Source organism: Meriones unguiculatus, chromosome 2 (assembly GCF_030254825.1).
Source record: "Meriones unguiculatus strain TT.TT164.6M chromosome 2, Bangor_MerUng_6.1, whole genome shotgun sequence".
NCBI lineage: Eukaryota > Metazoa > Chordata > Mammalia > Rodentia > Muridae > Meriones > Meriones unguiculatus.
In genome coordinates this window covers 179329451-179351639 of record NC_083350.1, presented here as the reverse complement: position 1 = coordinate 179351639, position 22189 = coordinate 179329451, and the positions used below count along the sequence as shown (strand labels likewise).

The 22189-nt window shown below is 37.0% G+C and overlaps 1 protein-coding gene across 1 annotated transcript in view; it reads left to right on the top strand.

Moving 5' to 3' along the window:
• Zbbx (zinc finger B-box domain containing) overlaps window positions 1-22189 on the top strand; it is a 110438-nt gene that overhangs the window by 49871 nt on the left and 38378 nt on the right. Inside the window, exons 9-14 of the mRNA XM_060378442.1 lie at window positions 4779-4941; window positions 10452-10572; window positions 15663-15772; window positions 16092-16192; window positions 18133-18212; window positions 20748-20887. Coding sequence (XP_060234425.1) covers window positions 4779-4941; window positions 10452-10572; window positions 15663-15772; window positions 16092-16192; window positions 18133-18212; window positions 20748-20887 — 715 coding nt within the window. The remainder of the gene's footprint in view (window positions 1-4778; window positions 4942-10451; window positions 10573-15662; window positions 15773-16091; window positions 16193-18132; window positions 18213-20747; window positions 20888-22189) is intronic.

Below are 22189 nucleotides of genomic sequence, written 5' to 3'. Positions count from 1 at the left end.
TAGACTGTTTCCAATTTCTGACTGTGATATGTAAAGCAGCAAAGAATGTTTGAACAAGAGTTTCTGTTGTAGGACAAAGCATATTTTGGGTATGTGCTCAAGAATGCTATAGCTGGATCTTGAGGTAGATTGATTCCCAGATAATTGAGGAAATGCCACCCTGATTTCCACTGTGGTTGTATAAGTTTTTATTCTCACCAGCAATAGATGCATGTTTTCCCTTTCCTATATCCTCACCAGCATGCGCTGTCTCATTCCTTTTATTGATGTTAACCATCGTGATTTTTATAAGAGGAAATCTGAATGTAGTTTGGATTTTCATTTCCCCTATGCATAAAGATGCTGAATACTTATTTTAAGTTTTTCTCAGTCATTTGTGTTTTTCATCTTTTGAGAGCGCTGTCTTGAGTAGAACTTTATTAGTATTAGAACCTTGTATTTTTAATTGGGTTATTATTTTAATTCCAAACATGGGAGGCAGAGGTAGGTAATCTTTGAGTTTGAGGGCAGTCTGTTCTACAAAATGAGTTCCAGAATACTTCAAGTACTATATTGAATAGGTATGCAGAGAGTTGGACAACCTTTATTGTCCTGATTTTAGTGGAAATGCTTCAGCGTTTTCATTATTTAAGTTGATATTGGTTTTGGTGTGTTGTAAATTGCCTTTATTATGTTGCTAGGTCCCTTGTATTTCTCATCTCTCCAGGCTTATTGTCAGCAAAGGGTGTTGGATTTTGTCACACTTTCTATGAAATGAGATGATCAGGTTTTTTTTTTAGTCTGTTAATACAGTGAATACATTTATTAATTTACATATGTTGAACCATCCCTGCAAATCTGGAATGAAACATGCTTTATCATCGTCATGTTTCTTTTTGTTTGTTTGTTTTTGTTTTTTTCTTTATTTTTTCTTATCAGTTACATTTTATTAACTCTGTATCCCAGCCGTGTCCCGATCCCTCATTCCCTCCCAGTCCCTCCCTCCCTCCCTCATCTCCTCCGTGCCCCTTTCCAAGTCCCCTGATAGGGGGGACCTCCTCCCCAATCATCTGATCCTGTTTTATCAGGTAGCTTCAGGACTGGCTGCAAAGCCCTCCTCTGTGGCCTAACAGGACTGCTCCTCCCTTGGGGGGTGGGGAGGCCAAAGAGCCAGTCATTGAGTTCCTGTTAGAAATAGTCCTTGTTCCCCTCATTTTGGGAAACCAATTGGTTACTGAGCTACCACAGGCTACATCTGAGCGGAGTTTCTAGGTTATATCCATACATGGTCCTTGGTTGAATGTCAGTCTCAGAAAAGACCCTGTGCCCAGATATATTTGGTCCTTGTGGAGCTCCTATCCCTTCCCCATCAGACTAACTCCCCTTCTTTCTTATGATTCCCTGTACTCTGCCAAAGGTTTGGTCTTGAGTCTTTGCTTTGACAACACTGCTAGGTAGAGTCTTTCAGATGCGCTCAGTAGACTCCTGTCATATGTTCAATGTACATCCCATCTGTCTTTCTAAACAAGGATTGATCATCTTACCCCATGTCCGCTCAATTGATTATCTTTTTTAGGTGTATAGATTTCATTATGTTTATCATATCTTATAGGTCTATATAAGTGCGTATATACCATGTTTGTCTTTCTCCTTCTGGGATATTTCACTCAGAATGATCTTTTCTAGATCCCACCATTTGCCTGCAAATTTCATGATTTCCTCCTTTTTGATTGCTGAGTAGTATTCCATTGTGTAAAAATACCACAATTTCCGTACCCATTCCTCTGTTGATGGACATCTGGGTTGTTTACAGGTTCTGGCTATTACAAATAAAGCTGCTATAAACATGGTTGAGCAAGTATCCCTTTTGTGTACTTGAGCAAACTTTGGGTATATACCTAGCAGTGGTATAGCTGGGTCTTGAGGAAGCACTATTCCTTGTTGTCTTAGAAAGTGCCAGATAGATTTCCAGAATGGTTGTACCAGTTTACATTCCCACCAGCAGTGGAGGAGGGTTCCCCTTTCTCCACAACCTCTCCAGCATGTGTTGTTACTTGAGTTTTTGATCTTGGCCATTTTGATGGGTGTAAGGTGATATCTCAGGGTCGTTTGTTTTGATTTGCATTTCCCTGATGGCTAATGAGGTTGAGCATTTCTTTAAGTGTTTCTCTGCCATTCGATATTCCTCTGTCGAGAATTCTCTGTTTAGCTCTGTTCCCCATTTTTTAGTTGGATTACTTGGTTTGCTGCTTTTCAGCTTCTTTAGTTCTTTGTATATACTGGATATTAGTCCTCTGTCAGATAAAGGGTTAGTGAAAATTCTTTCCCAATCTGTAGGCAGTCATTTTGTTTTGATGACAGTGTCATTTGCTTTACAGAAGCTTTTCAGTTCCATGAGGTACCATTTATTGATTGTTGCTTTTAGAGCCTGTGCTGTTGGTGTTCTGTTCAGGAAGTTGTCTCCTGTGCCAATGAGTTCTAGGCTGTTCCCCATTTTTTCTTCTAAGAGATTTAGAGTATCTGGTTTTATGCTGAGGTCTTCGATCCACTTGGACTTTAATTTTGTGCAGGGTGATAAATATAGATCTATTTTCATTTTTTTGCATGTGGATATCCAGTTGGACCAGCACCATTTGTTGAAGATGCTGTGTTTTTTCCATTGAATGGTTTTGGCTTCTTTGTCAAAAATCGAGTATTCATAGGTGTGTGGGTTTATTTCTGGGTCTTCTATGTGGTTCCATTGATCCTCCTTTCTGTTTTTACGTCAATACCATGCAGTTTTTATCACTATTGCTCTGTAGTACAACCATGTTTTGATGTGTTTTTGCATTCTGTTTGCAAGTATTTTATTGGAAATTTTTGCATACATGTTCATAATGGAAATTGGTGTGCAATTCTTTTTCTTTGTTGGGTTTTTTACATGGTATTAGAATATTAGGTATTAGAGTAATCATGTCCTGATAAAAAGAATTATGCAATTTTCCCTGTCTTTTTTATTGTGAAATAATCTGAGGAATACTAGTGTTAATTCTTTGAAAGTCTGACAATTATCTGCTAAATTTATTTGGCTCTGGGATTCTTATGGTTGGGAAACTTTTAATTATTGCTTCTATTTCACCAGGGGTTATTAGTTGTTTAATTCACTTATTTGGTTTTGATTTGACTTTGTAATACCATATGTATCAAGGAAATTATCTATTTCTTTTAGAATTTCTAATTAGGTGAAGAACAAGTTTTTAAAGCATGTCCTTATTTCTAGAGCTCTTCATTGTCTACTGTTATGTCTCCTTTTTCATCACTAATTTTAATAATTTGAATATTGTCTCTATTTTTAGTTAATTTTGTTAAAGATTCATCAATATTATTGATTTTTGCAAAGAACCAACACTTTGGGTTGAATCATTTGCTGCACTTTGATGAACTTGATCATTTTACTTGCTTGTTAGGGAAACCTACTATTTTCTAACCATGTACTAGATTTGGTACTTAATGAAAAGATAAAAAGAACATTTATACCATATTTATTCTAATGGGATCTGTAGAATAAACTGACACATAAATAATATGTAGTAGAAAAAACAAATAAACCAGAAACAAATCAGAGGAGTTAGGAATCTTCAGTATTCCCAGTGGAGAACTTTGTAGGAAGGTGATACTGGGGAAATTGAAGGGCACGAGGAAGATGGTTGTTAAAAGCCATGAAAACTAGTACATGACCCTGAAGAGGAAATGTTCCTAGTAATTCTCAGTTATCCAAGATTGTGAGGCTCACTGAATTGGATGAATGATAGAGAGAAGAGGAAGTGACAGTATAGGACAAGGAAGTTCTTCAAGATCTTTGTAGATGCTGATAGAACTGTGCAGAGTCAAAGGGTTTTGGATACACTGATGGCATAAGACTTATGTTACAAACGAATAGGAAAATTTGAACACAGGGAACTTCCCAGAGACTCATACTCCAACCAAGGACTATTCATGGAGATAACCCAGAACCCCTGCACAGATGTAGCCCAGGGCAGTTCAGAGTCCAATTGGGTTACATAGTAATGTGAAGAGGGACTGCCTCTGACATAATCTGATTGGCCTGCTCTTTGATCACCTCCCTCTGGGGGGGAGCAGCCTTACCAGGCCATAGTAGAGGACAATGCAGCCACTTTTGATGTGAACTGACAGACTAAGATCAGAAAGGAGAGGAGAACCTCCCCTATTAGTGGACTTGGGGAGTGGCATGCAAGCAGAGGGAGGAGGGAGGGTGGGATTGGGAGGGGAGGAGGGAGGGGCTTATGGGGGGATGCAGAATGAATAAAGTGTAAAAAAAAGAAAATAAAAAAAATGTAGTTAGCATAAAAAAATCACACATACACATTTATACTTGTTATCGGTATGATTGCATGCTTATAATCCCATAATTCAGGAGGCCAAAGGAGAGAGATCTCAAGTTTGAGACCAGTCTTGGCTAGATAGAGAATAAGATGTTATTACGTAACACACAACTGCTGGAATACAGGATTGGGGACGAAGAAAGGGTGGATAATGTGTACACAACCAGAACATCTGTAGAAGGGAAGGAGCAGAGATAAAATGGAGAACGTCATCAGATTTATAGGCCCGAACATAGTTAACTTCTGAGCAGACCATTTATAACTGCCAATAGAGTTTTAAAGAAAACAATAAGGCATTGAAAAGAGATATAAGAATATACTTTTCTAAGTTAAATGTATCTTCCTTTCATGCTTTTCTTATAAGATACAGGAAGTTTAATAAATGCTCTTTACTACATTTTTTTTTAAACTGGTTAGGTTGAAACTACAGCAGCCGAAGGAGGAGAAGGTTTCAAGCCCTTGTGTGAAATGCCTTTTGATGAAGAAGCGTCTGCCCAGTTATTCCAAGAAGCCTTAACTCAGTGGAGAGCTGGAAATCAGGAGGAAAACATGCAACAGAAAGGACATGAAAAAAATCCAAGTATGTACATTGTTCAAATATTCACATAATAACATAAATGCGTCTTTATTTCTTTCCATTTCTTGCAATACAAACACAATGCTTAAAAATAATAAAGAACAATTTGCTACATCTCAAGGGAGCTTTGTGTACACACTAGGCGGTCAGTGGTGAGCTGTTTAATATTTATAAAGCATGAATTGATAATGGGGGAATATTTACCTTGGTTTTCTATGTAAACTCAGAACATCACAGGAATAGAGCATTGACATTTTGGCTTTGCTTTTCCTGCAAGGCAACAGTGGTTAGAAAACTATTCTATTTTAGATCTACAAGATATCAGGTGGGAAGTCTGAGGGCAGGTAAGCAAAGGATACTTTATATGCATTTTAGATAAGTAACGTTTCTTTTCCGTGTTACAAATCTCAGAGAAAGCAACCTAAAGAAGAAACTATTTATTTTGGCTCACAGTTGGAGATGATACAGTCCATCAAGGTAGGGAAAATACAGCAGCAGGTGGTTCCAAGGCAGCAGGAGCAGATGGCTGGACTCTTCATTTCTTAAGTTACTGTAGAACAGACATGAGACACAAGACAGGGAATAAGATGCCACTATAAGCCTCACAGTATGCCTCCAGGAAATTTACTTCCATCTGTGACGCCTCAACCTTTAAGACTGCATGGCCTCCAAAATAGCACCAGAAACTGAGAGGATGGGGGAACAAATGTTTGCATGAAAACCATAAACTATAATTTGCAGGTTGAATATGACCACGATGAATCTCATAGGAAGAATAGATTGGTGTTGGCAATATTTTTCTTTCATTTAAAAGAAATCTATAGGGCATTTTCTTAATTAACAATTGATGTAGGGAGACCCAGACCTTTGTGAATTGGTTCACCTCTAAGCTGGTTTTATAAGGCCGAGAAAGCCAGCAGGATCAAACCACTAAGCAGCATTCCTTCATGGCCTCTTCATCAGCTTCTGCTTCCAGGTTCCTGCTCTGTTCTTGCCCTGACTTCCTCCAATGATGAACAGCAATGTGTAAGTGAAACACACCCTTTCCTCTCCAACTGCCTTTTTGGGTCATAGTGTTTCATCATAGGGATAGTGGTCCTAAGAAAGCCTCTATAGGAGCAGAATTTAACCAGGATTTAGCCATGGAGAAAAGACAATGCTCAGAACTTCAGAAACATTCTTAATTTCTAACTTTTAGTTTATAATGGTTTATTGCACATAAAGTGAAGAATGAAGCCTTATTTTAATTCTTCCTCATATTGGGTGCATTGGAAATATGGCTCCAACATATACTTATTTCTTTAGATGTAAATATTGGAAGAATCCTACATTGCAAGCCTTGGAGGTCCTATAAAAGTTGGTAGCTTTTGTGTGCTAAAGTGAAAGGCCTGAAAGCACTATATTTTGGGGACCTATGGACAATGCTGCCATCAATGACTACTCAGTGAAAAAGCCAATGTTTAGAGGATAATTCGACCATCATAAAGTTTATCAAACTAACCACAGTTGCTTTTCAGACTCTATATCTTTACTGGAAAATGTACCACTCTATTTGCAATTGAATAGAAGCTCAGGACCTACTACAGAACTTGATAAACATTTGCTATAAGCACGTTCAGCTAGGAAACCTTATAGAGGTTGAAAAAGGTCACAGACAACACATGAATGAAGGAGTTGTACTGTGTTGCAGTAAAACCTTATATTTATGAACACAGAAATCCAGTCATCAGAAAGCAATAGGTCAGATTTAGCCTACAAGTGCAAGTCCTTGACACAGTAATTACATTGTTTTTTCTATTTCTGTCACTAGATACAATCGGAAATGGTGCTATAATTTATGTGGCAGGGCTAGGATGTTCCTTCACTGTCTAATTCCAGAATCAGATTATCTTTCAAGCTGTGTAGTATTGTATAGTCTGTAACATTTTGCATTTTTTGAATCTACCCTCCACTCAGTGATTGGCAATTAGATGGATGTCATTAGGAGAATTTGGTGAGCAGAGAACAACTGTCACATAATGAGAATGGGCATTTTGATCATTTTTCTTTATAACGGAACTGCAATGATTTGTTTTCATGTGAAAATATGTATTTCAGATACAGATTTGCTTACTCTGTCAACAGCATGTGTTCTATTTTTAATTAAATTTTTATTTTTTTTACATTAACCACATCTTATTCACTTTGTATCCCAGCTGTAGCCCCCTTCCTCATTCTCTTCCAATCCCATCCTCCCTCATCTCCCCCCATGCCCCTCACTAAGTCCACTGATAGGGGAGGTCCTCTTTCTCTTCCCTCTGACCTTCACTTATCGAGTCTCATCCGGACTGGCTAACATCATATGTTCTATGTAAGCCTTATTTATGTGCCCTGTTTTCTATAAATTTTTATCTTAATAGTTTTTTTTTAACAGTAATTCACATAAGGTTTAACATGGTCCTAGTTAGAAGACAGTATCTCATGAAGTTTGGATATTTTGCCTTCAGACTGCTGTGATCGTCTATAAAAGTCCTGTTGGGCTTCCACTACAATAGGAGGAACAATTACTCTGTGGTAGTTTGGACCCTGTCATCTCTAAAGTGTCAAGAAGGGTAGCTTCTCTGTCCTTGTTACAGTAAAGTTATAGAAGTTATTCTGATATTGCAACATCACCAAGATAAGACTGATTGGAACTGGAGGTCACAGATAAATTGTGGCCTGTGGCAGACATATTATGTATAATATTATTTTCATAGAGAAACTGGTCTGAGGGAAGAAAGGGCTTATATAGCTTTGCCCATATTGAAGAAGAATGTATGTTTATCTAAGAAGTTTGAAAAGAAAAGAACTGTGATGTTACAGCAAAGAGTAAAGTGCAATTATGGGTCCTTGGGGAAAGATGCTAATGATGATCTAATGAACAATGGACATTTGAAAAAAGTAACAGTGTTTTGTGTTGAGTGATTGTTTCTATCCTTTCCCCTTCATTCTTTGTAGAAATAGTTAAAGTAAGGGCTACTCCTGACATATTTAACTTTTATTGGCTCAGGAAAATGATACATTTTATTGTTAATGTTATATGCATTTGTAAATATTTGTAAATGTTTCATATACTGCATTTAACATATATAAAAGAGTATTGTAAACTTTACAGCTCTTGGAGGAGACACCAATAAGCACGATGATTCTGCCATTCCTCATGACTTCATTTGTTCTAGCATCTCATAACCTGTTCTACACTTTTATTCCCTTCATTTCCATGATGCTTATTCAAAATATATTGTCATTTTTTCTAAGTACTTCAAATTTATTCAATATATATACATATATATATGGAATTATGATGTTTATATTATTTTATGTCTCCTTGATGCAATAGTATTTGTCTGGAAGTTATACATGAGAATGTGCATGGCTTTAATTCACCTGCTTTTAATTTTTACTGATCTCATGGGACTATGCCACTATTTCTCAATATACATGTGGATTATTCTTTAGGGTGTTTCCCGTTTTGACAATGTCAAGCAATACTACTATGCGTTTTCTTGTACAGGTCTTGAAATATGCCCTGAACACATTTCCACCAATACTTGAGAGTTGAACAGCTGGTTTGTCATGAATGTATGTCCTCAACTAAATTAGATAAAAACATAGTATTCAGAAAAAGTATTTTCAACAGTTTGTACTCCATATGAAGTGTGTAAGAGTTTTCTCTTGTTCCCACTATCAACGCCTACCTTTTCAGACCCTTAAATTTTTGTTCAAATAATGGAGGTGAATACTATCCTTAGAATGTACAGTATTTATTGCTAATCACTTTAAGCACCTTTGTGTTCCATAACCAGGTGGCAGATCAATGTGTTTTACATTTTCCAGTTCTCTAGCTATGTAGATCACCGACTACTACCTTCATTCATTTTAACCATCAAGATACTCCTTTTTTTTTCATTGTGAATGTTAGGTGCTTTTGGTGGCCAGAGGCTTCTCTGGGAGCTAAAGTTCTTTTATCTCACCTCCCTGCTGAGATTCTCCCATTGGCTTCTTTGGTTTCCTCTTCTCTGGTCTCCTGGGTGTTTCTGGGTTTCCTCAGACATCCATTTACTCTAAGAATTTTGTTTTGTATATTAAGAAAAACACCTATGACCCCAACCGGATGAGTGATGGAGTGTTTCATACACATTCTCAGTAAAGAAGACTGCTCAGCCAGAAGCAATAAAGCAAACAAAGCCTCAGAGACAGCTCATGCAGCCCTCTTCCCATGGAGCCACACCTCCTGAATCTTTACGCCCTTCAATTAACTAGCAAAGTGTCTGCTGAATGTATACTTAGCCAAATATTCTTCTCCTAGCAGTTATGTGTTTGTGATTAGGCACAGTTACCAAAGATACCAATAAGCATGTTAAGACTAGGTCTCATCTTTATTTCCTGAGGATGTGCCATTGGTGAATGGAAAAAAGCAAATCATGGGCTATTTCCTTTATCCTCCTCCTCCTCTTTTTTTTTTCCAGACTTGGGAGCCGTTTCTCAAGTTCTTGTCTCTGAAGAGAACCAACCTAAGCACCCCCTTCCTCCCCCTGCCCTGTCTTTTTGCACTAATTCTCTGAACTTCAGCGTGTTAAACACACCTTCTTCCCCTCCCATCACATCTTCATGTTCACAATATACATTCCTAATCCCTTTTCTTCTGCTATTTAAGAGATTCTAGTTATTACTCTCCAAATTCCTTCTGTATCTTTTCCACAATACTATTGGAAAAATGGGGGCTGAGAAACTCCGTTATTTTAGTTTATCAGCTGTGTAGGATGCTAATCACTACAGTCTGCACTATGATATTAGGACCAGCATCGTGTTAGAATGTTTGATTTTAATCTTTACTACTTCCTTTTATTTATTATTTTTTGCAGTATTTTACTCTGAGGTGTTGCAACCTAGAGAGAGGAGCCATCTCTAGAGGTTGGAAGAGCTACCAGTCCTGGAGCTCTATCCCTGGAGTAGTTTTGTAGTTTGCGCTATTTCAGAAATAAACAGCATTTGGGAGTGAATGACTGCAAAGGCAAAAGTACTTTGGGATTGATGTTTTGTTTATTCTGAATAAGATAGAATTAATTTATTAAAATTATTTATTTTCTATTCCCCATAACATGGAAATATTATTAGAAATGGCTGTAATATACACCTTTGTGTGTGCTGAGTGTGTTGAAGATACAGCAACTCTGTTCGTATTTACCTCTTTTCACTTAGAAGAATGTCACATTTGGAAAACTTTTGACTCATAGGATTCTTTGATTTCAAGAGATTTTGAAGAAATTATCCACAGAACCATTTATTAAACCAATGCTTTAAAAACACTTTAGCATTACTTACATCTTAGTCTTGATATATTAGTATCATATCATAACCTAATAATAATTACATTTATACAGATAAATACCAAAGAATTACAGTCCATAAACAATTGACTCTATATCTGAAGAAAAGAGATGATAATTCATAGACATGGCTATATTAATTATGTGCAGTGTTTGTTTTTATAGACTCAGTGGAAGAATGTGAAGTACAAACTAATTTGAAAATTTGGACAGAACCAATTAATATCGAATTTTCAGAAGACAGTCTGTCATACATGGAAAAATTATGGCTTAAGAAACACAGGAGGTAATCAATACAATTTTAGTATTACTCTTTGCTAGGAAATAGAAGTTGTCTGTGTTCCCTGTAAGTGAAACATGGCTTTCTGAAGCAACTTTGTAAATGTACTTTATCTGCATGACTTATTTTAAAACAATTTAAAATTACAGTGACACTTTGGCCATATTAACAACAGTTATATTTATATACAAATGAATGTATATGGTATATTTTAACCTTAAGAAACAAAAAAAAAATGTGACTCTGGGGAAAGGCGCAAATAAAGTATAGAAATTAATAATAACAAGAGCATGAAAAAGGTGCAAATATAGTATAGAATTCAAGAATAGTAACAGAAGGATGAAATAAAGATTTCCTTTAAAATGACTTTGCTATGTTTTAGCATAGATATTTGTGCCTTTATTTTACAAATCTATTAAATTAAAACATTTTTAAATTAAATTAGTTTAAAATTAGTTAGATCTTTCATTTTATACTTTTATTAATTATAATCAGTTTAAATTTTCAAAAACCTATGGTCAGATTCATGGTTTTCTAATTTGCTTTAAAACAAACTTACAATATGAAACTAACACTATGAACAAGGATGTGTTTTCATCATTGGTGATTTTAACAACATATGGGCCTATAGAGTTTGTGACTTGGGATGGTATAAATGCAATTTGTTACAGAGCAGAGACGGCTGCACGTCATTGTTCTTGGCAACTTTCTAGAGGACAGGGGAAAACAATAATCTTTATAAAGTAGATCTCACTCTAAGTACAGTGTTTCTGTAGTTCCAATGCCTCCTAAGTGGTGGGGGTGTTATGATGGTGGTCTTTGAGTCACATTTATATACTCACTTACATAGACCTATGAGATATGATAAATATAATGAAGTCTATAGACCTAAAGAAGATAAACAAGAAAGTGGACATGGGGTAAGATGATCAATCCTCACTTAGAAAGACAAATGGGATGTGCATTGGACGTATGACGGGAGTCTACCGCAGAAGGCATCTGAAAGACTCTACCTAGCAGTGTTTCAAAGCAGATACTATGACTCATAACCAAACCTTCGGCAGAGTGTAGGGAATCATATGAAAGAAGGGGGAGTTAGTATGACGTAGAAAGGATAGGAGCTCCACAAGGACCAAATATATCTGGACACAGGGGTCTTTTCTGAGACTGATATTCCACCAAGGACCATGTATGGATATAACCTAGAACCTCTGCTCAGATGTAGCCCATGGTAGCTCAGTAACCAATTGGTTTCCCATAGTAAGGGGAGCAGGGATTATTTCTGACAGGAACTCAATGGCATTTCTTTGACCTCCCCATACCCCAAGGGAGGAGCAGTCCTGCTAGGCCACAGAGGAGGACATTGCACCCCGTCCTGAAGATTCCTGATAAAACAGGATCAAATGAAAGGGGAGGAGGTCCTCCCCAATCCATGAACTTGGAAAGGGGCAGGGAGGAGATGAGGGACAGGGGTGGGATTGGGAGGGAATGTAGGAGTGGGATACAGCTGGGATACACAGTTAATAAAATGTAACTAATAATAAAAAAATTAAAATAAAAAAATGCTAGAGAAACTCTCTAGCCTGAAGTTTGAAGAGTGATTGCAAGGCCTGTGTTTCATCATAGAAAAAAATCTACTGTGTTCCCTAGTAATGGGAACAGGGATTGTCTGTGACATGAACTCAGTGACTGGCTCTTTGACCACCTCCCCCTGAGGCGGGGTTGGGGGGAGGGGCAACCTTTACCAAGCCACAGAGAAAGAAAATACAGCTATAATTACTTATAATTAATACAACTGCAATTAAGTAAAAAGATTAATAAATTAGAAAAAGAGCCAAGTCAAAAAAATCTATTTTTGAGGAATCCCATTTCATCATTTTTTTTCTTTTTTTAATTATTTTTATTTTTTATATAAATTACGGTTTATTCAGTTTGTATCCCAGCTATAGCCCCTTCCCTCATTCCCTCCTAATCCTACCCTCTCTCCCTCCCTCTCTTCCCTGCCCCTCTCTAAGTCCACTGATAGGGGAGGACCTCGTCCCCTTTCATCTGACTCTATCTTATCAGGTCTCACCAGGACTGGCTGCAATGTCCTCCTCTGTGGCCTAGCTAGGTTGTTCCTCCCATGGGATGTGGGGAGGTCAAGGAACCTGCCATTGAGTTCATGTCAGAGACAGTCCCTGTTCCCCTTACTAGGGAACCCACTTGGATACTGAGCTGCCATGGGCTATGTACAAGCAGGGGTTCTAGGTTATATCTAACCATTTCATCTTTGGGACGTTCTAGAACATAACATTTCATGTGGGTAGTACTCTGTCTCTAACTACTTTCTAAGCTGACTCATAATTCTACTTTGCTCTTCCATTGATGATTTTTTTAGACTTTTTTGCATTTAAAAATTGGAATTATTAAAGAAAAAGTGTTATTTCTCTTCTTTTTCTTTTAATTAGTTTTGAACCAGTAAGTGTGGGTTTGGGGCCATCTGCTGGAGAATGATCAACCAGCAGGGACCACACCCTTTAAGCAAACCGACTCTCCTCACCGTTCCTCAGCTGGAGTGGGACTCCAGTGCCCCTTTCCCACCCCACTCCCTTTCTCAGCTGGGACTTATGCCAGCCTGTGTAAGCAACCACAGCTGCTACGTGTGTGTGTAACAGTCCTGTCATACTCAGAACACATTACTTCTTCCCTTGGCTTTCATGTTGTCCCCTTAGCCCCAGAAAGAAGGAACATGCAGATATCTCATTTATGGATGAGCACCAAGCAGGCACTTATTCTCTCCACCTTTATCATTTTTGAGTCTTTGTTTTAGGTTTTGTTCACTGTACAAAGATGCTTTTCTGATGAGGACTGAGGGCTGCATTAGTTTTTGGGTAGAGAGATCTGTGTTTAGAAAGCACCTAAGTACTGTGTACACTTAGGAAAATAATAACAGTGGGTACTTTTCTGGGCTAGGCGCTCTCACCATAAGCTCTTGGATATATTTTATATTTAAGTGGATTCATGTCAGTAAGTCAATGGTTTTATATCAATGTCTATGAGGAATCAAAAAACCAGTCTGTGTAGTGTCTTTGCTTCAAACATGAGAAACTGATTTAATCCCCAGGATCCACATAAAAAATGTTGTGCAGGTAGCAAACATTAGTAATCTTAGTGTCGGGGAGGAAGAGACAAGCAGAACTTTAAGATTCATTGTGCACAAGCTAGCCTATATTGGGCAAGGTCAAGAAGGGGGCAAGGTCCAGTGGGGATGAGGTTAAGACCAGTGAAGATTGTGTACAATAAAATGGAGGGCAGTTGAAAAATGACCTCAAAGAATGATCAGCCTTCACACACCCACCTGCATACACATGAGCGTACAAATGCATATACCTGTTTATACAACACACACATACAGAGTGAGAAAGAGAGGAGAGATATTGAGCAAATATATTTTAATAAAAACTCCCTAAATTTTAAAGAAGATGAAGAGGTAACAATTATAACAGAAGGTGTTTTCACCTTTATTTATGTGCTATGGTTCTGTGGGAGGTGCTGGGGTTGGGATTTTATATAGAAGAAATAATGTGTAGTGCCTCTGCTCTTCAACCCTGCTATCAGAATTTTCTGTAAGGCATTACTTATAAAACAAAGATGAAAATGAACCAACTACGAAAGTTGGTTTGTTTCGTAAAGTACTTGGATAACAGCTTATTTGTACTCAGGTCATACAAAGGGAGTTATTAGCACAATAAACTAATACTGAAGTAGGAAGCAGTTTCTGGTGACCAAATGCCAGTTTCCCTTTAATCTTTTATATTATATAATAGTCTTATATCTCACTTAGTTAAATTCTCAGTGGAAGTAATTAATCTCCCATAAAAATATCTTAAGATGTAAAGCTCAGTAACACAGAATATTTTGTACTTACGTGATTTGCACACCATACTAGAAATGCACCCGCTGTGTTTACCAGCAGGAAAAGAGGCATGGTAAAGTGAAAACACAGCTAGGAACTGCGTGAGGAGGAAGGGTACTCAGAACAGAGGCGGAAGGGTGCTCTTGCCATGTTCTCTGCCAATGTGACTGAGAACTAGCAGGTTCTCAACTCCTCCATTCCCCATAGCATCCTAGTAGAGATTACATAATCTACTGCCTACTAGTACTGAATGTACCAAAAGTAGTTAGGATAAAAATGGGCAAATTTTAAGGTTTATGTTGCTACTGACAGTATCCATAAGACAGGGTCTTTTGCCTGGCAACCATGTGAGCTTGCATGATCTATGAAGATTGTGCAGTTATTCTGATTAAAAATGAAGCCTCTCATAAATCTGTGAGTTAATTACACTTTCTTGAACTCGAACTCTGAGAATTCCAAGGTTTTGTGCTTTCCATTTGAAGCAGTCTTCACCCACCAGTCATGCTAATTAGGTCATAGATGCCATAGACAGAACATCTCACATTCTTTCCTCTCCTCCCAGTCCAGCCCTCTTTCTCTCCCTCCCTCTTCTCCTCCTATGACCTGCTCCTAGTCAACTGATAGGGGAGGACCTCCTCCACTTCCATCTGCCCCTAGCTTATCAGGTCTCATCAGGACTGACTGCATTGTCTTCCTCTGTGGCCTGGTAAGGCTGCACTCCCTAGGGGAAGGTGATCAAAGAGCCAGCCACTGAGCTCACGCCAGAACATCCCACATTCTTATAATGGGACACGATTTCCACTCTACTCGTGTACTGAAGGTTTAGATCAATGCCCTCATCTTGCATTAGAACTCATCAAAATAGCGCCAAGTGTGTGAGATAAAACATAGACTTGTAAATTAGCCTTGTCAGCAGCATGTGGCTTTTTTTAGAGTACTGACTTGTATCATGACTTTGTCCTTCATCTTAAACAAAACACAGTATGCAACTGAAAAACTCCTTGGGTGGCGTGAAATTGAGTTAGAAACTTTCATCACAATGAAATTTTGTTAATCATATTCTATGAATTAATGTTACACTCAAAGTTTCATGTTAATTTTGAATTTTCACTCACTTGACAAGTAAATGTCTTCTCTGTGAAAGTTCAATCAATGTGTTTTTTTTTTCTCTTTTAATTGTGTCTTTGTTGTTTTGTAGAACTCCACAGGAACAACTTTGTAACATGCTCCCAAACACATTCACACATCCGCGTGGGGCTACTGCAGAGGCACAGTGCACTAAGAATGAAAATGATGCTGACAGTGATGGTCAGTTGAGCTTTTAGATCTTTCAGCATTGTTTAAAACTGTACAACCAAGCAGTGATCAACACATGCTTTCAGGTTTTGTCCAGGCATCATTCTGATCTACATTATGAGACACCATCTCCTTTTACTTGCTTTAACTTAGTTTCATGCAAAAAAATAACTGCAAGAAAATGTGTTTTATTTGAGCTGAAGATATTGACAGTGTTTCCATCTTTTTGTAGATTCATGAAATATTGTTCTTTTATTTATGGTAGTATTATTTCTAGACAGCAAATTGTCTGATATGTTCTTTGGTAATATTTTCCAATTTTATTTTTTAGTTGAGGAGATCAAAGTAAAACATCCACCCCTTTTTATGCCAGTAGAAAAAGTGAATATAGCGAGACCTCCACCATCTGTAACAATAGTAGAACTGGATAGTGTAAGTATATAATGATACTCAAATTGTTTAACATAAAAAAATTGTAATTGTGTTGTCTTCTTGTTATCAGTAAGATTTCTTTTAAAATTGTTAGAGTTTAAGAAGAAATTCATGGGCTGGAGAGAAATTCATGGCTCAAAGGCTAAATGCACTGGTTGTTTTTCCAACGGTCCTGAGTTCAAATCCTAGCAATCATATAGTGGCTCACAATCATCTATGAGGAGATCTGGTGCCCTCTACTGGCCTCCTGGCACACATGTAGGCAGAATACTATATATATATATATATATATATATATATATAAATAAATAAATAAATAAATGCATACATACATAAATAAAAAAGAAGAAATTCACATTTGGATTCCAGCTTTTGGATGAATATAAAGCTATCCATTTTATTTCAGAGAACACATGTTCATGCGAACTTACTAGTGACACTTTTGTGGACACATGCATCATGGAGGTGTTCCAATGTTCTGCTGCATTAATTCACAGAGTATAGTTTGGTGTCTCTTTAGTTTGTTATTTTTCAACCTTCCACAATAGGTCAGTTTCTCCAAATGGTATCTTGTTTGAATATACTTAGGTGTAATATGTAGTTTCTGGAATATCATTCATGTTATTTTTCTTTTTTTTATTGTATGGATTTCAATTTTATTGCAGATTTATAGGAAATGCTCAGACGCTGAATTTGATGAATAATGCAGGATAAAAAGGAGCTTGTGTAACCCATGTCTGTTACCAATGCTTGTTTTAACTGCCTCAGGTTCCCACCTCTACATGCAGTGTGACGTGCCCTCCTGGATTCAGGAAACTTCATCAGAATCAAACAGCAGACTGCTGCTGTGATTGTGTCTGGTGCCCAGAGAATGAGGTTTCCAATGAGACACAGTTACTGTGTTTTCATTTTAATTCAAGCTATAAAAGCAGCTTTGGAGTCCCAGTAGCAATTAAAATTGTCTTAACACTCAAAAAAAAAGTTCTCTGGAAAATATTAAATATGTAAACATCATAATGTGAGCAAAATGAGTAGTTTGAGGTAAACAGTATATATTCATTCTGGGCTCATTCTATGCTTGATATCAAAAAAAGGATTACAATAAAAATTCTGGGGTCATACTATGTTTGATATCAGTAAAATAATATTAAAACAGACATTTTTTTTGTCTATATAGTTTCCTCTCGAGTCCTTTCAAAGTTCGTTTTAAAAAGAGAAGATAATCAATTTCAACAAATTCTTCTTCATGTTATTTTTCTTTAAAGGGAGAGATAGTATTTATCATTTAAGGGAGTTATTAAAAATTATGTCAGTACAACAGCCAAGCAGAGCTCAGACCAAACGACTCAGATGTGATAGAGCCTCTGCACTTTGACTTCCTAGTTAGCTAATAGTTGAACTCCCACTTTCCCCAAAGCATTCTGAAATTTTGGATTGCTACTTCAGAAAACGGTGAGAAGCCGCCCACCTCTCGCTTTCTCTGTGGCTCCTGGATTGGTAGCTACGACGGCTTTTCTTTCTTCTATTAATGGCTTATTTATCCTTTAAATAATGAGAAGATATTAGTCAAATACACAGTATACACACATCCACACCATTCAGTAAAATTTTTAGTCTTAGAATTAGATGGAGATATGACATTAAGAGAACTGAAAAAGTGCTAGTTACTAATCTAATGGGATTGATAGTTGTTACTATTATTTGTACCAAGTGTGACAATTATAAATATTGAGTTAAATATTAAATTTTGTCAAGGATAAACTGTTAAATTTTGTTTTCCTGGAACATGTATAACTAGAGAGTCATTTGTAGAAATAAGTAAGATATATCACCAACAATTACCTGGCTATGAAATGAAATGAAAACTGTATATATGGCTATATGAAATGTTATACTGAAATTTTAAAAATATTAATATTATATAACATGTATTTAATAAGACTCACAAAGAAGAATTTGAAGAACCAGAGAATGCAGTGCCTTACAGAGTTGAATTGGCTGGTGCAGAGAGTCAACTAAGGTAAGTTCTTTCCCATTCACCATTGTTACTCTTTAACCACCAGTCACTAATGGAACAGCTTGGGGTAGAGCTAAGCATTTGCCTTCAAGGATGAGGCTATTGGGTAGATCTGATCTACTTATAGCCTAAATTAATAATAACAAATTAAGATCCAGCCATGCAAATCTCATCTATCTCTCTAGCCGGAATATTTATTTATAAAGCAACAAAGCCACGATTTTGTCTAATAGTTCTATTCCTTTACATACTCTTATGAATTTAGTGGCTGCTATCATTTGACGTAGTTTTCCAAGTTGTATATAACGTACATCAACCTTCTTTTCTCTAAGATCCTTTCTGACTGTGCTTTCTTTTGAACTCTAAAATTAATGATCAGGTTCATGAGCTCCTCTGATGCAATGCTGCTCTTTAGGCTAAACCTCCTATGTGATTGGCCTAAGAAGTATAGTAGTTCACTTTGTAATTGCTTTGTGCTAATTTTGTCATTTCTATGTGAATAATCAAATATATTATTTTTCTGTTAGTAAAGTTAAAAATTACCTCCCTTCTGTGACATTTCGCATTTTTGGTGCATCCTCATAAATGCTCCATGTGACTTAACAGTGGGATCCAGCTCCTGTTAAGCATCCCCCACTCGTGTTTTGTCCAGATCAGCTTCTGCCCTTGCTAGCGTATCATGGCAGCTCCGAGGCTGAGTGATGCCTGGAATTACCAGGCAGCATCTCATCTTGACATAGGCTCTCAACACTAAACTGGAGAGCTGCCGTTGACAGCAAGGTGTTGTTAGGATACAATTTTCTGATCAGCAGTTTAGAAGCCAATGATATCTGTTATTGTGTCTCCTTAAGGAAATGAATGAAATTTCTGCTCGCTACTTTGAAAAGATTAATTATTTTTAGTTCTGTGTATCTAAGTGTCTTGTGTACCTCTGTGTATGTATGTTGGCATATACTTGTAAATAAAAATCAGAGAAAAATGTGTAGGAATGGATTCTCTTCTACCATGTAGGGTTTTGGGACTGGACTCAGGTCTTAAAACTTAGTAACAAGTCTGCTCACTCACTGAATCATCTTACCTCCCCCTATTTTTGTTTTTTATTATTAAAATTTATTCATTTATTATTAATTACAGTTTATTCACTTTGTAGCCCCTCCCACTCCCACCCTCTCTCCGTCTATTCCTCCCATGCCCCTCCCCAAGCACACTGATAGTGGAGGTCCTCCTCCCTTTCCCTCTGACCCTAGCCTATCAGGTTTCATCAGGACTGGCTGCCTTGTCTTCCTCTGTGGCCTGGTAAGGAAAGTGATCAAAGAGTCAGCCACTTAGTTCATGTCAGAGACAGTCCCTGTTTCCCTTACTAGGGTACCCACTTGGACACTGAGCTGCCATGGACTACATCTGTGCAAGGGTTCTAAGTTCTCCCCCTGCATGGTCCTTGGTTGGAGTCTCAGTCTCAGAAAAGAACCGTGTGCTCAGATATTTTAGTTCTGTTGCTCTCCTTGTGGAGCTCCAGCTCCTTTTCCCCTCCAGGTCTTTCTATCTCCCTGTTCTTCCATATGATTCCCTGCACTCTGCCCAAAGTTTGGCTATGAGTCTCAGCATCTGTTTTGATATGCTGCTTGGTAGAGTCTTTCAGAGGCCCTCTGTGGTAGGCTCCTGCCCCGTTCCCTGTTTTCTCCCTCTTCCAATGTCTGTTCCATTTGCCTTTCTGAGTGAGGATTGATCATCTTATCCAGGGTCCTTCTTCTTGCTTTGCTTCTTTAGGTATACAGATTTTATTATGTTTATCCTGTATGTCTAATATCCACTTATAAGTGAGTATATAATGTGTGTGTCTTTCTGCTTCTGGGATACCTATCTCAGGTCTGATATATATTTTTCTGTTATATTTTTTTTTAATATACATCATCGCATGTCATCTTTGAGCCCTGTAAACTGTTAGAGGAGGTGAACAAAATTACCACTATGGTTTGGCATTAGTCTTAGAGTGTTGCTTTGAAGGTAACCACAGAACTATAATATCACTTTTTTTTGAATCACGAGTGACCTAAGATAACATCTTCGTTAACCATAATCCATGAGATTTGTTATTATAGAGTTACACAAAAATTTGGTGTTGCTTGGTCTGTAGTTAATGTGAAGAGAGAACAGCTGTGCAAACAGATAATATCCATCGTTGACAACTGAAATGAAGTATTACATACTGCTTTTAATGTTCACCCCTGAATGGAACACAGATATATTCATGGCATACTGTATTGTGATTATACTAAATTCAGCATTCTCAAAAGATGTAAGAAAATTAAACATCAATGTTATTAAACAGTCAATTTCTATTGAGATTTTGCAATTTAGTTGCAGTTAACTATGTCATATATGGTTTATACATACAACCACTTAGCTAATATTGTATGAAATATATCTACCAAAATTTTAAAACAGTACCAAATTATGGTCTTATGTAATTAGTATACCAGAGCTTTCACGGACTATTTCTTTAAACTCATTCTTTGTGCTTGTCTCTAAACATGAAAGTTCTACATTTCCCGATCATCTGAATTGCTTTTCTTGTGAAAATGGCATTCATCAACATCTTGTTTTCAACAAGGGAAAAACAGATATATTAAATTTTTGTTTAAGAACAAACTCTACATGCCACAAGGCTGACTTAAAAGGTAACATTCTGCTTTTTGCTTAATTTATTTTAATAATGAATGTTGTTAATTTAATAAAATCAATAGATATAGTAGTCTAGGAACATTTTGCTTATTATTTTGTTCATCATAGAGCCAGATCAATATGAGTAGTTGATTTGAAAACATAATTCTCTTACAAATAATATTTAATCAATAGATAATGCTGTTGTATTTTTATAAAGCAAATAAAGTCATTATGGGTCTCTATAAAACTTATTATGGAGTAAATGAGTATTTTAAAGTCACATAGAGTAAGTTTTAGTGATGAAAGTATGATGACTGTCTCATTTGCCTTCATATACAACTAAACAACTCCCTATAATATTCATATTGGATGTGAAGTTTATGTGAGATGAATCCTAAGCCAAACAATTCACTGTTTTTGTTTCTGTGGTGTCATCTCTTCTAGCTCTTTTGAGTTTTTCAGATCTGATTGCTGTAAGGAATTTAGGGATTTTTTTTGTTGTTGTTGTTTAATCTTTAAGATCTCTATCTAGAGAGTCACACTGAAGTGCCCTGACCTGACAGTCAGATTCAATTTTCATATCTGCCACTCAATCTGTGTCACCTTGAAATGCCGTCATCTCTCTCTGACTTTCTTTCACTAATGTACAAGGTAGTTACTGGATGATTTTTAAGTTTAGTACTATATTTTATAAACCTCAGATTTTTCAGGAAATGAGTAGGTATGTCTTTGTGAAGAATTTGAGTGATACCCAAGGGCAGTATTTAAATCTGCAGAAAACCCAACTGGCCAGCAGAAGCTGAGGAAAGGTGGAGGCTTCATGCCAATCCTACCTGTCCTGACATTATAAACTGGTCTGGCCCTCAGGAACTGTATACACACATTTCACATTGGCACTTTGAACCCACATATAATTGGTATTGTTTTACCGAGGTGCAGTCACCTTTCAGCTGTGATTGAGAAAACTGTGAACAAAAATACTTGTGTGTTACTTCAAAGACATTTAAACATATTTTAAAATAACGTTTATTGTTTAGAGATTTATTTTGCTTACATCAAAGTTGAGCAGAACTGATAAGGACTCCAGTATTCTCTTTGCACTCACATACACTCAGCTTCCCCACTGTCAACATTTCACACCAAAAGTCTCGTTTTATTCTGGCACTAAATAATATTGCACTGTATGAATGAACTTCAATTTATTTAGCTTTCCAGTGATCTGTAAAAGAATATTCTTTTGTTTCCAAGGTTTGGCAGTTATGAATATAGTTTACACTAAAACGAATGTATGAGTTATTTTTTCTGCTACTGTGATA